The following is a 13,260-nucleotide window of genomic DNA, read 5'->3' as shown; positions in this document are numbered from 1 at the left end:
TAATTTAAAAAAAAATGACGCCAGTGACAGCTGCCAGTGACGCCAGTAAACTAAGCTAGCCCACCAAAAAGCTAGTCGAGCTTCACAAACAGAGCTTCACATATTTATTATGACCTTTTTACACATTAAACTAAGGAAATACATAGCAAAACGACAAAGGCAAAAACATCAAGAGCAGTGCTCAAATTTAGACCACATATCATTGTTTTCTGCTCGCTAGCTTAAAGTAGAGCCAACCGAGGCTATGGATGATGGATCTGTTTGGTGCCTCATTTTGCCACACTTTTTTTTTGCGAGGAATTTTGCCACACTTAAGTTATATTAGTTTGACCAAATGTTTCTTAAAAGAGAAAAGTTTGATCAAATGTGGCAAGTGTTTGATTCATTTCCACAACTTTGACAATACCATACTTTCTATTTTTTAAATCCCACTGTAAACTCTTTTTTAACCAAAGCTTATTAGAAGTGAGATCATCAATTTTTGAGCCACACCTTTTGACATAAAATTGTGGCAAATTAAGGATTTAAGGTGGACATCCAAAGTCCAAACAGACCCATATCCTATCTTACTTTAAAGTTATAACCCACTAACTCCTAAAGCTTAAAATACAAATATGCCACATCATCATCCACTAACAAGTTGACACATCATCATCCACTAACAATCAATGCATTTAGTATCATACAAACATGCTATATTATCTATAATTTAAAATTTATTACATTTTAGAGCTTTTAAAATGAAAGCATGTTAAATCATCATTCCACATAATTTACATAATATTTCGGAAAAAGTACGAATTACCCCCCCCCCCGAACTATCGCGGTCGTCCGCATTACCCCCCTAAACCACAAAACCGGACATTCTTCACCCCCAACTATGCAAACCGGACGAATTACCCCCCTCGATCCAATCCGTGGTGGTTTTGATCTACGTGGCGTACGCGTGGCAGTCCAGTCAGCATTCTATTTATAAAAAAATGTGGGACTCACCTGTTATATCCTTTTCCACTCTTCCCCTCTGTAGGATCGAGATGTCGACTGGAGGGGGGGTGAATAGGCAATTTAAAATTAAATGACACCTAATCAAAACTAAACTAAGTTGCTAGGCTCGGTGAGGGACAAGACTAACTAAGCAACTAAGTTATGTTTTGCAATCCTAGGGTGAAAGTGGCTCAAGTATATCACTAGGAAAGTAAATCACACTCATATGTCAATGTTTAGCAATCCTAGGGTGATATGATCTCAAGTATGTCTCTAGAAATGTAAATTGCACAAATGTAAATGCGACAATCAAATGAGACAATGAGATAAGAGATTTTTCACCGAGGTTCGGAAACACGCCGGTTTCCTACTCCCTGTTGAGGCGAGCCCAACTCTACCGCTCAACCACGAAGCCACCGCACGCCCCCTTCGTCAAGGGGTGGGCAAGGCGGGAGCCGGCCCATGGAGAGGACTACCCAAGCCTCGATCACTCGGGGTAGTTCTTCCTTCACTCCGAAGGTAGTGAACTCCAAACCACTCACAAACCGGCACCGGGCCTCCTCCACAATCTTCTCGGAGAGGTCACTAGGCAACTCCTCCACAAGCCGTCTAGGAGGCGGCAACCTCCAAGAGTAACAAGCAATGACCCGGCGTGGAGATGATCAAGTGCCACACTAGCTCTACAATGGAAGCAAATGCACTTGACTCTTGGCTAAAACAACCTCAACCACTACAATGGATGAACACTAAGCTCAAAGGTGTGTGAGAGAGATGCAAGGGATTATGCAATTGAATTGGGTGCCAAGAAAGTCCCCTTGCTGCTGGAGGGGGAGTATTTATACTCCCATCAACCAAAACTAGACGTTGGGGGCGGAATCCCCCAACTCAGTGCTCTGCCGATCTGACCGGAGGTATGTGGCCGGTCAGACCGTGCTACTGTGCAACGGTTAGTTTTCTAGCCGTTGCAGGGCTGACACTAGGCCCTACTGCCCTGGCCGGTCAGACCGGCCTCGGCTCGGTTAGACCGCCATCAGCTCGGTCTGACCGAATACGGCTCCAGCGGCTCGAGATCGGCACACCGAGACGGCACCATCGCCATATGGCCGGCCGGTCAGACTGGCCCGCACCTGCCGGTCAGACCAGCCTTGAGGCGGCGGTCAGACCAGCTCTGACTCTGCGGTCAGACCGGCTGCCCTGGCCGGTTAGACCGGCACTAGGTCCACGGTCAGACTGGTCCTTGTCAGGCTGAACTCAAACAGAGAAAAATGTTTGTGTGTGTGTGATGAAATGAGAGCACAAGTCTAAATGCATAATGACCTAATGTGGCAATTAAAATCATCTCTTTGCTAGGTCATTACCCCACTTAATAGTACGGCAAGGCTTTAAATAAACTAGCACAATTTTGATCGCCCAACGCCTCGATCAATTTAAAATGAAAACACTAGTTTACCGTCTTCTCTTCCTTTTGCTTTGCGCCGTCAATTTTAATCCATCAATGATCATCCATGTGCACACAAATAAGTGAACCTAACTCAAATAAATAGCTCAAACACAACGGTTAGTCCACAATTAGTGCTTGTCATTAATTACCAAAATTAACACCGGGGGCCTAGATGCTTCATCCTTTCTCTGTCTCTTCCCCTCTCTTCTCTCTCTCTGTCTCACTCTTCCCCTCTCTCTCGCGCACGGTAGCAGGCGGGGGCGGCGGCGGCGGCGAGCACGTACGCGAACGGGTGCCGGAGGTGGCGGCGAGGACGGCTTCGTGGCCAAGACGCACACGGCAGCGAGGACCGCGGCATGCACAGCACAACGGGGCAGGGCGCGAGGAGGCGACGCGACGGCGGCGACACACAGGCACGCGGGCGCAGAGTGACAGCGTGCGGACGGGGCTCCAGGTGACGACGGCGATGGGCGACGAACGATGGCGCGCGGCGTGGGCGGGGCTCGAGGGGAGATAACGACGGCGCGCGGCGCGAGCGATGATGACAGGCGAAGCGACAGCGCGTGGCACGAGCGACGACGATAGGTGTCACGCCCAGAAATTCCCGAATAGAATTCCAAGCAGAATGTGCATTAAAACCCCCGTCCAGGACAGGCCGGGGTACACAAACGACAAAGTTGACATATAGATCCACGTCTTACAAACATTATAAAAGTCTTACATAAATGCAGCGGAAAATTAAAAGATAACTGGAGCTAACCCTTGACTTGGACCGCAACGGGAACACCACTCCACAGGCATCCTCGACGGCACGAACGGAGCCTACTCCTCGGAGAAACCGCCATCTGACACGTACTCAAACTCTGGTGTTTTGGGGAAAATAGAGCAAGCCTGAGTACAACCACCGTACTCAGCAAGTCATACCGGAATAGGGGTATGATGCAGGGTATTACCAATGGATAGCTAGAGAGGTTCTTTTGCATAAAGTGAGCATTTATAAACAGTAGTTGAAAGCAGTATAAAAATTGTATTAATTACCCAATATTATCCATCCACTGTCCAACGCTACACCATGTTGCAACAGGCCCAACCATCCACCTGAACTAATCAATTCCATTAGACTAGACTAGGGTGAGACTAATCACAGTGAATCTGGTTGACCGCCCATAACCGCGGGCATAGCTATTCGAATAGTTTTACTCTGATCAGATGTGTACAATTGTACCCACAAGACACAGCCCCACGACGCGTTCTCGTGCGCCGACATGCCACCACGACATACCGGATAGAGGCCGTGACAGGACCCTTCGCATTACCCCCTCTAACCAAGCACACCACACCTCAGGTTTCACCCCCACTCCTCGCAAGGCAGCGGGCAGTCCCCTTTCGTGCCTAGGTGAATCCGGAAGCCGCATAGGCCGTCGTAGGGCCCATCCAAACTCCATCACGCCCACCCTTGCCTGGATGCGTCAGCTAGAGGAAAGCTACACTACAAGCCCAGCCGTTGCCCACGCTGGCTTGTGGCAAGTACGAGGAATTCTTCCAGGGTTTCCCACAAACCGGTCCTTAAGTGCCATGGGCGCGACCATCAAAACCATGCACCCACAGCCCAGCAATTAGTATATTTTAATTGACTAACACCAAGACGGTGGCTTTACTCCACCACCAACACTAGAACCTGAAGTCTAAGCATTAATGTGATTTCCCCCATTGTGTGCTAGTTGAACTAAGCAAGGCTAAGCAATCCCTAGTCCAATCTCTAGTCATGTTATATCCCAAGCTAACAAAGGAGCATGGTACAAAATAGCATGGCTGTAACAGTAGGTAAACATCCCGTAGTAACATTATAAAACAATGCAGTATTTAAGGGAAAATAGTAGAGCATTTGCAATATAGGATTAACATGTTCAAGTGACAAGCATGACTTACCTTGCTCTGCTGCTGGAGGAACCTCGGCGACTATTTCAAAGTACACCAGAGCGTCGGGAGAGCCGGAATCTAAGCGACATACAAAGCAAACAATACAAACAGGCTATAAGACTACTGAAACAGAAAACAAAACCATTTTTAATGGATTCTATGCATTTTTCTTGATTTTCTGAGACTTGAATGGGCTTAAACGGAGCTCAGATGAATTAGATATGAATTTTAGAAGATTCACTGTGTTTTACTATAAACAGAAAAATCCTTAATTGATTTATTACGCAATAATTAAAATCCCGGGGAGAGAGAGAGGGCAGCGCCGACATGCGGGCCCCACACGGAGTGACTCAGGGGGGCGGTCCACGGTGGACCGGGTCCACGAACCGGGGAAGGAGCGGCGCACCACGTGGTGCACACGTGGCGCCGACGCGGCGCACACGTGGCGGCCACGTGGTAGCCACGCGGGCGGTGGGGTTGGACGGCCCCAATCTACGGCGGCGGGAGCACGTGGCCGGCATGCACGGGCGGCTCAAGCCGGCCCGGCGGCCATGGCGCACGGCGGCGCAAGGCGGCGACCGGCGGCGACCAGCCGGCGGCGGAGGGCGGCGCTAGCGGCGGCTGAGCGGCTAGGCGGCGGCGCAGCGGCTAAGCGGCGAGAGAGAGAGAGAAAGAGAAGGAGGGGCCTCACCGACGACGATTGACGACGGCGAGCGACGGAGGGCGATGGCGACGGCGGGACGAGCTCCAGGATCACCTAAGGAATCAAAAGGGGGGAGTTAGAGAGGGAGAGGGAAACCATGGATGGTTAGGGCGCCGACCGAAGGCGCCGGCCATGGCGAAGCTCACCGGCGCGCGGTGCGAACGGGGTTCCCGCGGCGGAAAACAGCGGCGGAGAGGCGGACGGCGTGGCCCTCGGGCTTGTGAACTCGACGACGGCAACGGCGCGGCTCGGCGTGGCGGCTAGCGGCTACCAGAGCGGCGGCGGCGGCGGCGGTGAAGAGGAGGGCGACGGCGCTAGGGCGATAGAGGGCACGAGAGAGCTCGGCGAAATGGAGAAAAAGAGAGAGGGGGAGAGCGGGGATGCTTAAATAGGGGAGAGGGGGCTCGGACGTGGCCGGGAGCAGCCCGATTTCACCGGAGTAGTGGGGAGGGGGAGAGAGGGCGTGGCCGATGGGATTCAAAATTGAATCCCGGCCGTTTCGGCGCGGGCGCGGGCGCGGGCGGGAGAGAGAGAGGGAGTGGGCGCGGGGTCGCGGGGAAAGTGGGCGCGGGCGGCGACGTGGGCAACGTGGCCCGAGAGGCGCGGGCGCAAGGAGGCGGCGACGGTTGCGGGATGCGCGGCGGCAGCTGGAGGTTGGGGGAGGACCCGACAGGTGGGCCCCACTTATCGGCGACCCCGGGAGAGAGGAGGGGGCTCGGGCGGCCGGCCCAGCGGGGAGGGGGAGGAGGAAGAGAATGGGCCGGCGGCCCATTCGGAAAAGAAAAAGGGGAAAAAGAAAAAGAAAAAGAAGGAAATGGATTTTCCTGGGATTAAATATTGCTTGTGCTCATTTTTAATTGGTTGCAATTAGTTCTAGAGCTCTGAAAATTGCACTAAAAATCTTGTTAGCATATTTCGATATGTAGAACTCAAGAAAAATTCCACATGCCAATTCCGATTATTATTTGCATTAATTTATTAGGGTTTCTCTCTTGCTTTTACACCGATATTTTCTCTAGGTGATTTATAAATTCAATTTAGGCTTGGGAAAGAACTTTAGGGTGTGACAAACGCGACGCGACGGCACGCGGTGGCACGGGGTGCGAAGAGGCACGACGGCGGTGATTGCGACTGTCCCTCCTCGAGTTCCTCCACGGGATCGATGAGCTGCCGAGCAAGCTCGAGCTCCTGCATGCGGGATCGACGAGCCACCACCGGCGATGCCGCCGCCGCCGTGTCCTTCCTCGTCGACAAGTCAGCGAAGGTCTTCATCGCCGGCCACCGCATCATGGTCGGCTCGGTGGTGCACCGCAAGCTGGACTCGCTGGGGTTCACCAACATCGTGGTCCGGACTCGTGCCGAGCTCGACCTGGCGTGTCTTCTTCGCCGCCGAGCTGCCGCGCTACGTGATCCTGGCGGCGGCGAACATCGGCGGCGTCCACGCCGGCTCCGCTGCACCAGCGGAGTACCTAACGGAGAACCTCCGCATCACTGTCAACGTCGTGGACGCCGCCCGCCGCTGCGGCTCCGCACGCAATCTGCTTGTCCTCGCTAGCTCGACCATCTACCCCGCGGATGCGCCGCAGCCGACGCCTGAGTCGGTGCTGCTCACGGGGCCACCGGCGGACGGAGGTCGAGGCCTCGAGCCTGCGGCCGGTGCGTGCCGCCGTCCTCGCCGCCGCCTCTGGCCCCCGTCCGCGTGCGTGCGCGTCAGAGAGAGAAGAGAGAGCCTGCTGCCGTGCGCGTCAAAGAGAGTGAGATGGGGGAATAGTGGAAGAGGATATGACAGGTGGGTCCCACATTTTTTAATAAATAGAATGCTGACTGGGTTGCCACGCGTACGTCACGTAGACCAAAACTACCGTGGATTGGGTCGAGGGGTGTAATTCGTCCGGTTTACATAGTTGGGGGGTGAAGAATGTCTGGTTTTGTGGTTCAGGGGGGTAATTCGGACGACCGTAATAGTTTGGGGTAATTCGTACTTTTTCCTAATAATATTTCAATATATATCTTCATTATTTTTTATAATATCTTATATACCTTTATAATATCTTATCACTTGGTTTATGTTATTTCTCTCTTCTTTAATTAAGCCATATCACATCAACTGATTCTAGTGTTTATGTAAGTTTATATTGTTTAGCTATCTTATATATTATTTTATTATTATCATACTAAACTCATGCAGCAACACGGGGGGTTTCACCTAGTATCTGTAAGTTTTGCACACCACCCACATTAACTCCATTCTTAGGTGGTCAATGCGTATGTTTCGGTGGTGTTTGGATCAGCGACTAAGTCCATGTCACATCAGATATTTAACACTAATTAGAAATATTAAACATAGTATAATAATAAAACTAATGGCATAAATGAGAGCTAATTCACGAGACAATTTTTTTAAGCCTAATTAATCCATAATTAGCACATGTTTACTATAGCATCACATAGGCTAATTATGGATTAATTAGGCTCAATAGATTCGTCTCGCAAATTAGTTCGGAGTTATGGAATGGATTTTATCAATATACTACGTTTAATATTTTTAATTAGTGTCTAAACATATGATTTGATGGCAACTAAGGGCTTGTTCACTTTGCTACCATTTTCAACCTTACGAAGTTTTGGCATTGCCAAATTTTTGTTAAGATTGCTAAAATTTTGGCAAGGTTGACAAAATTTGGTAAGATTTCATATGTACTTACTAAAATTTAGCAACAAACTAAATGTAGCTATTTTTTTTAATATTTTAAAAAATATAAGGTTGAAAATGGTAGCAAAGTGAAACAGACATGCATCCAAACAGACCCTAGTGGCGCGCCGCCTGCCGGTGGTAGGCGCGTACGTGTCCCTGTGCAGCGCACCGCGCGGCATCAGAAATCCACTAGTATCGGATATTTTTCCTCTGTGCCCATCAGCAATTTCTTGAAAAGAAAAAAAAACTAGTACTCCTAGAAAACATCAGCTCCACTACTTGCTGTCTTGCTGCCGCCACGCTGCTCCTCCCCGCTCCACCGATCGGAGGAACTCAGGCAGCCACCACTTCCTCCCTTCCTTCCTTGCTCAGCTCCGATTTTATCCAACCTATCCATCTATATTTTATCCATCCTTCCTCCGTCACCATCAGCTCCCCGCGCGCGCGTGCATATCCGCAGGGCGCAGGCGATGCTCTGCTCGGCCCGCATGCTGGCCTGCAGCGGCCTCGGCGGCCCCGGGGGGCGGCTCCGGCCGTCGCCGCGGCCGGGGGCCTACGCTGACCGGCTGCGGCCGCCGCTGCCGGCGCGCAGGTGGCGGGTCGCGTCCTCCGCCGCCGCGTCGGGCGGATCCCCCGACCTGCCGTCGTCGTCGTCGTCGTCCTCGCCGCCTCCGACGCCTGCAGCAGCGTCGTTCGGCTCTGGTGATGAGCAGGCCGCCGGCTCCCCGGGGTAAATGCTTTTTCTACGATCAGTAGGTGTTTTTTTTTGGGGGGTTGGTCGTGGGTCAATCACGCTGGATGGCTGAGTGTTCTTGAGCTTGACCCCCCAATATACGCTCAGTACTGTGTTGACCAGCATACAGGGGATTGAGGGGAGAAATAATTCGAATAGATTTAGCATATGCTTCATGGTTGGGACGAATTCTCTGTTGATAGAGTTTGTCTGAATATGGTGGATCTTGCTGATAAAAAACCGAGTACCAGGGTAGCTATATATATATATGATATGCTTGCCTCAGCTTCGCTGTTGATGGAGGATGTCTGAACATGCCGGATCTAGACGATAAAAATTCAAGTAGTTTTTGTAGCCTTTGCTTGGCTCCTTCCGTGTTGGTGCTGGAGTACGACTGAACACGTTAGGTGGATCTAGCTGACAAAACGTTGGTCCCGAACTCTGTCGTTTTGGACCTTTAGAGATGATAACATTTTGGTTTGGTGTTGTATTGCACGGAGCTCATGTTGAGTCATGCCCGGCTTGTTCTCAGGTTTTGTATCATTGAAGGGCCTGAGACAGTCCAGGATTTTGAAAAGCTGGACTTGCAGGAGATTCAGGATAATATTAGGAGCCGCCGGAACAAGATCTTCTTGCATATGGAGGAGGTATGTCGACTTTGTTTTTTCTATGTTACTGTTTTTCATTAAATGGCAATAGTGTAAGCTTGGTATGATCTGATTATCCCTCACAAATAGTTAAAATACAGAAGATAATGTGTAGTCCTTGCTTGGTAATCAGCATATGAGTTCAACTAACGTGGAGATGGCAATCCTCTGAGCTATTACATAGTACTTTTAGATTGTTTACGCAATGATTTCACAGCTTGCGCCGTTGTTAGTTAATCTTTATTCTAGATATTGTGATATTAAACAGGTGTGTTGCAAATCATCAGAGAACTGGAAACACCCGTTAATCCTTTTGAATAAATCTGGCACATCTTCTTTCTGCATGTACTTTAGATTGCTTTCAGTTTGTTATACCTTCTAAAGTTCTTCTGTGCAGTGTCAGATGTGTTTTGTGCTGTATCCTTATTTTTCTATTTTCGTGTACGTAGATTCGCAGGTTGAGAATACAACAAAGAATAAAGAATGTTGAACTTGGGATCTCAGTTGATGTGCCTGAAGGGGAACTTCCTGATTTTCCATCATTCATTCCATTCTTGCCTCCCCTGGTAAGTATATATACTTCTACATCCAGCACCATCTCACATGGTTCATATTTAAGGAGTGTATATATGCTATTGATATTACTTGTTGAATTTGAAGTTCCAAATCAGCTCATTACTAATGGTTCTCTTGCTTTAAACAGAGTGCAGCTAATCTCAAAATCTACTATGCTACGTGTTTCACTTTGATTGCTGGGATAATGGTTTTCGGTGGATTTCTTGCACCAATTGTAAGTTACACTGTCTAGTCCTTGTCACCATTTTTATCATTATTGATTCCATCAATATCCAGTGGATGTTTAACAATTTATTGTACTTTTCTTGCAGCTGGAACTTAAACTCGGTGTGGGAGGAACATCTTATGCAGACTTCATCCGCAGTGTCCATTTGCCGATGCAACTGAGGTATTACAACTATTCCATGTTCTATTGGTGTAGTGAACATCTTTTAACCAGTTCTTGATACCAGGGAAGTTCTGAGATACCGTGTGCTGATCCTTTTCATGATTTTTCTATCTGTACAGTCAGGTAGATCCTATTGTGGCATCGTTCTCAGGTGGAGCAGTTGGAGTTATCTCCGCTCTAATGGTTGTTGAGATCAACAATGTCAAACAGCAGGAGCATAAGCGGTGCAAATATTGTTTAGGAACTGGTACTTATTTCTTCCAATGCTGCTTCAATCCTCGTACCCATAAAATATGAATAAATATCTAAGATTTGCACTTGCTGTTGTGTTTTGGACTTTTGGCAGCGCAGTTCAGTACTTCAATGCAGTACAATTTGTGCTTTAGTAAAATCTCTCCATTATGTAAAGAAAAAGTTTAGTACTTCAATGTAAGAATGCTATACTAGTGTTAGCTCAGTCCAAAGATGCTCACAAGAATCAAAAAATCTCAGAATGAATTCAAAGGTCTGATAGCTTGTAATGCTGTATAATGCGTCTAATTTGTTAGTGCCTAGTTATTAAGCTTGTTTTTATGGACCTGTTACCAAAAAATCTATCCCCTCTAAGAAAATTTTCTTATAGTTGCTCAATTGCTATAGGTTTAATTGTTTAAACTACAGCTTTGCTAGGGTACTGACAGTTGTGGCTTGTAGGATACCTGGCCTGTGCTCGCTGTTCAAGTACCGGAACTCTGGTGCTTACTGAACCGGTTTCAACATTCAGCGATGGTGATCAGCCTTTATCTACGCCAAGAACAGAGAGGTGCCCAAATTGTTCAGGCGCAGGAAAGGTAAATCAGCCTTTTGCACAATGATTCCCAACAACAATGTCATTCAAATAATATACGCATATTTCCACTTGCTATTTTGGATTGAAAAACAGCCCTGATTTCAAACAAAATGTTTGCAGGTGATGTGTCCAACATGTCTCTGCACGGGGATGGCAATGGCAAGTGAGCACGACCCTCGAATTGATCCGTTTGATTAAAATGCACGTCATAGTTCAGAAATTCTTGTACCACTATATAAACTGTTTGTAGATAATAGTATTGACAGGCGCGCCTGGGGTTCCAGGCTTACGAATAGGGCAACACTTCACATCTTAGTGATGTGCGGAGCGAATCGCTTGAATTGAACAGTGGACAATTCAGAGGTGTATGTTGTCAAAGCTGTATCACTGTATCTGTATAGTATGTTTATGGCACCCAACACTAACAGTTCAATTCCACGAATTATTTATCTGCGTTTTGCTTGCTTTTCAATGGTCTTTTGTAGACCTTCGAATGTGTTGGCTTGGTGCACATTTTTTATGATTTAGCCTAGCTGCCCATGATGCTCTAAATGTAGTTACAGTTTATGCGCGACCGGAGAAAACAAGATTATAAGCCGCTACTTAAAAAATATGGGTAAAACTTTTATATGCTCTTTTCATCCCGTTTGAGCATCACCTAAGATTTTTTGTCTTTTCAAAATGATCAGTGTCTGTTTATTTGGTGCAAGTGCCTTCTTATTTATTTGTGCAAAGAGTAAATAAATGAATATTATTGAATACGATGCATGTAACCAATTAAAATTAATTTATATTGGTGCAATTCCGTGCAATATTTAAAATTTGATGTATTTCACGGGACATGAAGCGACGTAGCACTTTGATCGCGAGTATTAATTTAAGAATGATGAATGTTGCGTTGTTCACTTGTATGCTGTTTGTTTAGTGATGATCAAACTGGGAATATTTCTTCAGCGATCTAACGATGAAAAATAAACTATGATTTAAAAGCCAATGATGAAAAATAAGCTATGATAGAAAAACTTTAAAATCAGCTTTAAATTTCAAAATTCAAATTGCAGTAGCGGCTGATAAGCCAAGAAGACTAATCATGGGAGTTCTTCGTTAACTTCTAGTTGGGCCGTCGAGGCAACAGTCGAGTATCCAATAGGAAAAAGTACACCGAAGGTCCCTGAACTTGTCATCGGCATTAAAAAATGTCCTCGAACCGCAAAATCAGATATACAGGTTCCTGAACTGTACGAAACCGGTCGCCCGAGGTCTTTTTGGTGGTTTTTACCCCGGTTTTTGTCTACGTGGCAGCTGAGTCAACATGGGCCCCACATGTCAGCGTGCCACGTCAACTTCCCCTTTCCCCTCTTCTCTCTCCCTTCCTCCCCTCTCTGCTCTCTCTCTCTCTCGCAGGCTGGGCCGACGGGTAGGGAGCAGACGGCCAGGCGGCGAGCGGGGCTGAGCGGCGGCGCACACCTCGCGGATCCTCGCTTCGAGCCTCTTGACCTGCAGGCAAACAGTAAGGAGCAGCAGCAGCACCATCAGCCGGAACTAGCAGGGACGGCGGGATCCGCGAGGACGCCGGATTGGTGGGGACGCGATGCCACACCGACTCCACCTTGATGGTGTCGATGCCGCAGGCAAGCTCCCCCACGACGCCCATGAACTGCGCCGCCCACGGCTCGTTACTCGCAATCGATCTCGCCTACACTTCCCATGTTCTCTGCATCGATCAATCTGACCTTGTGACTGCATGCATTTCTAGCTCCCAGCTACCTGTGTCAAACATTCCATTTGCATGATAATAGCATGCTAGAGCCAGATAACAAGAACAAATTAACCGATACTTGAAGAACTGAGACAAATCATCGCGTGCAAGTTCAACTGGGCCTCTTTAATCTACCCATGACAATACTGTCAGCCAGGGTCAACTAGTGCTTGGGTTCTCCTCCGCTCAGGCCCCGTCGTTCACTGAGCTGCTCATCACTGGGGTGGTGGCGTCGGCGGGCGGTGACGCCATTGGCAACCGCGAGCAGAGTCCAGTCTTCCCAATCTCTGCTCCGAAGGATCTGCATGCTCGAGCTCTTCAGCGCACACCGCGTCTAGTCGCTCCACCACGTCCGCGAGGAAGAGGCGGCGCGCCTCGTCCGCGTCGTCGCCAACAAGTGTGCCATGGGTGGCGTCGGCGTCCTTCTTATACTGCCGCTGCATAATGTCACCGCTGGGGCCATCAGTTGCAGGAGGAGGCGGCGTCTTCTCCAGCTCCTTCGCGGCCGGGGAACCCATCGCCTTCTCTGGCTCCGCCATGGTGTTGCGTACCGTGAGGCCATAGGCGATTTGGGAGGAGGGGTTG

General features: G+C 48.6%; 1 protein-coding gene across 1 annotated transcript; it reads left to right on the top strand.

Annotated features, from left to right (window-relative positions):
- The first annotated feature begins 8,032 nt into the window (after positions 1 to 8,032).
- LOC4330168 (protein ORANGE, chloroplastic) lies at positions 8,033 to 11,388 on the top strand. Its single transcript, XM_015767439.3, has 8 exons — positions 8,033 to 8,473; positions 9,009 to 9,123; positions 9,573 to 9,689; positions 9,827 to 9,913; positions 10,011 to 10,087; positions 10,207 to 10,334; positions 10,781 to 10,917; positions 11,037 to 11,388. The coding sequence occupies exons 1-8, from the start codon at positions 8,214 to 8,216 to the stop codon at positions 11,112 to 11,114; spliced, it is 999 nt and encodes a 332-aa protein (XP_015622925.1). The 5' UTR covers positions 8,033 to 8,213; the 3' UTR covers positions 11,115 to 11,388.
- Positions 11,389 to 13,260: the final 1,872 nt, after the last annotated feature.

The sequence above is a fragment of the Oryza sativa genome, chromosome 2 (genome assembly GCF_034140825.1).
Source record: "Oryza sativa Japonica Group chromosome 2, ASM3414082v1".
Lineage (NCBI taxonomy): Eukaryota > Viridiplantae > Streptophyta > Magnoliopsida > Poales > Poaceae > Oryza > Oryza sativa.
The sequence above is the reverse complement of the archived record's forward strand: the minus strand, read 5'-3'. Positions and strand labels throughout refer to the sequence as shown.

Bases quoted from the DNA above. Each gene is read 5' to 3' on its own strand.
- LOC4330168 (XM_015767439.3), top strand. From the start codon at position 8,214: ATGCTCTGCTCGGCCCGCATGCTGGCCTGCAGCGGCCTCGGCGGCCCC. The intron at 9,690-9,826 runs GTAAGTATATAT...TGCTTTAAACAG, and splicing joins TTCCATTCTTGCCTCCCCTG to AGTGCAGCTAATCTCAAAAT. The intron at 10,335-10,780 runs GTACTTATTTCT...TGTGGCTTGTAG, and splicing joins CAAATATTGTTTAGGAACTG to GATACCTGGCCTGTGCTCGC.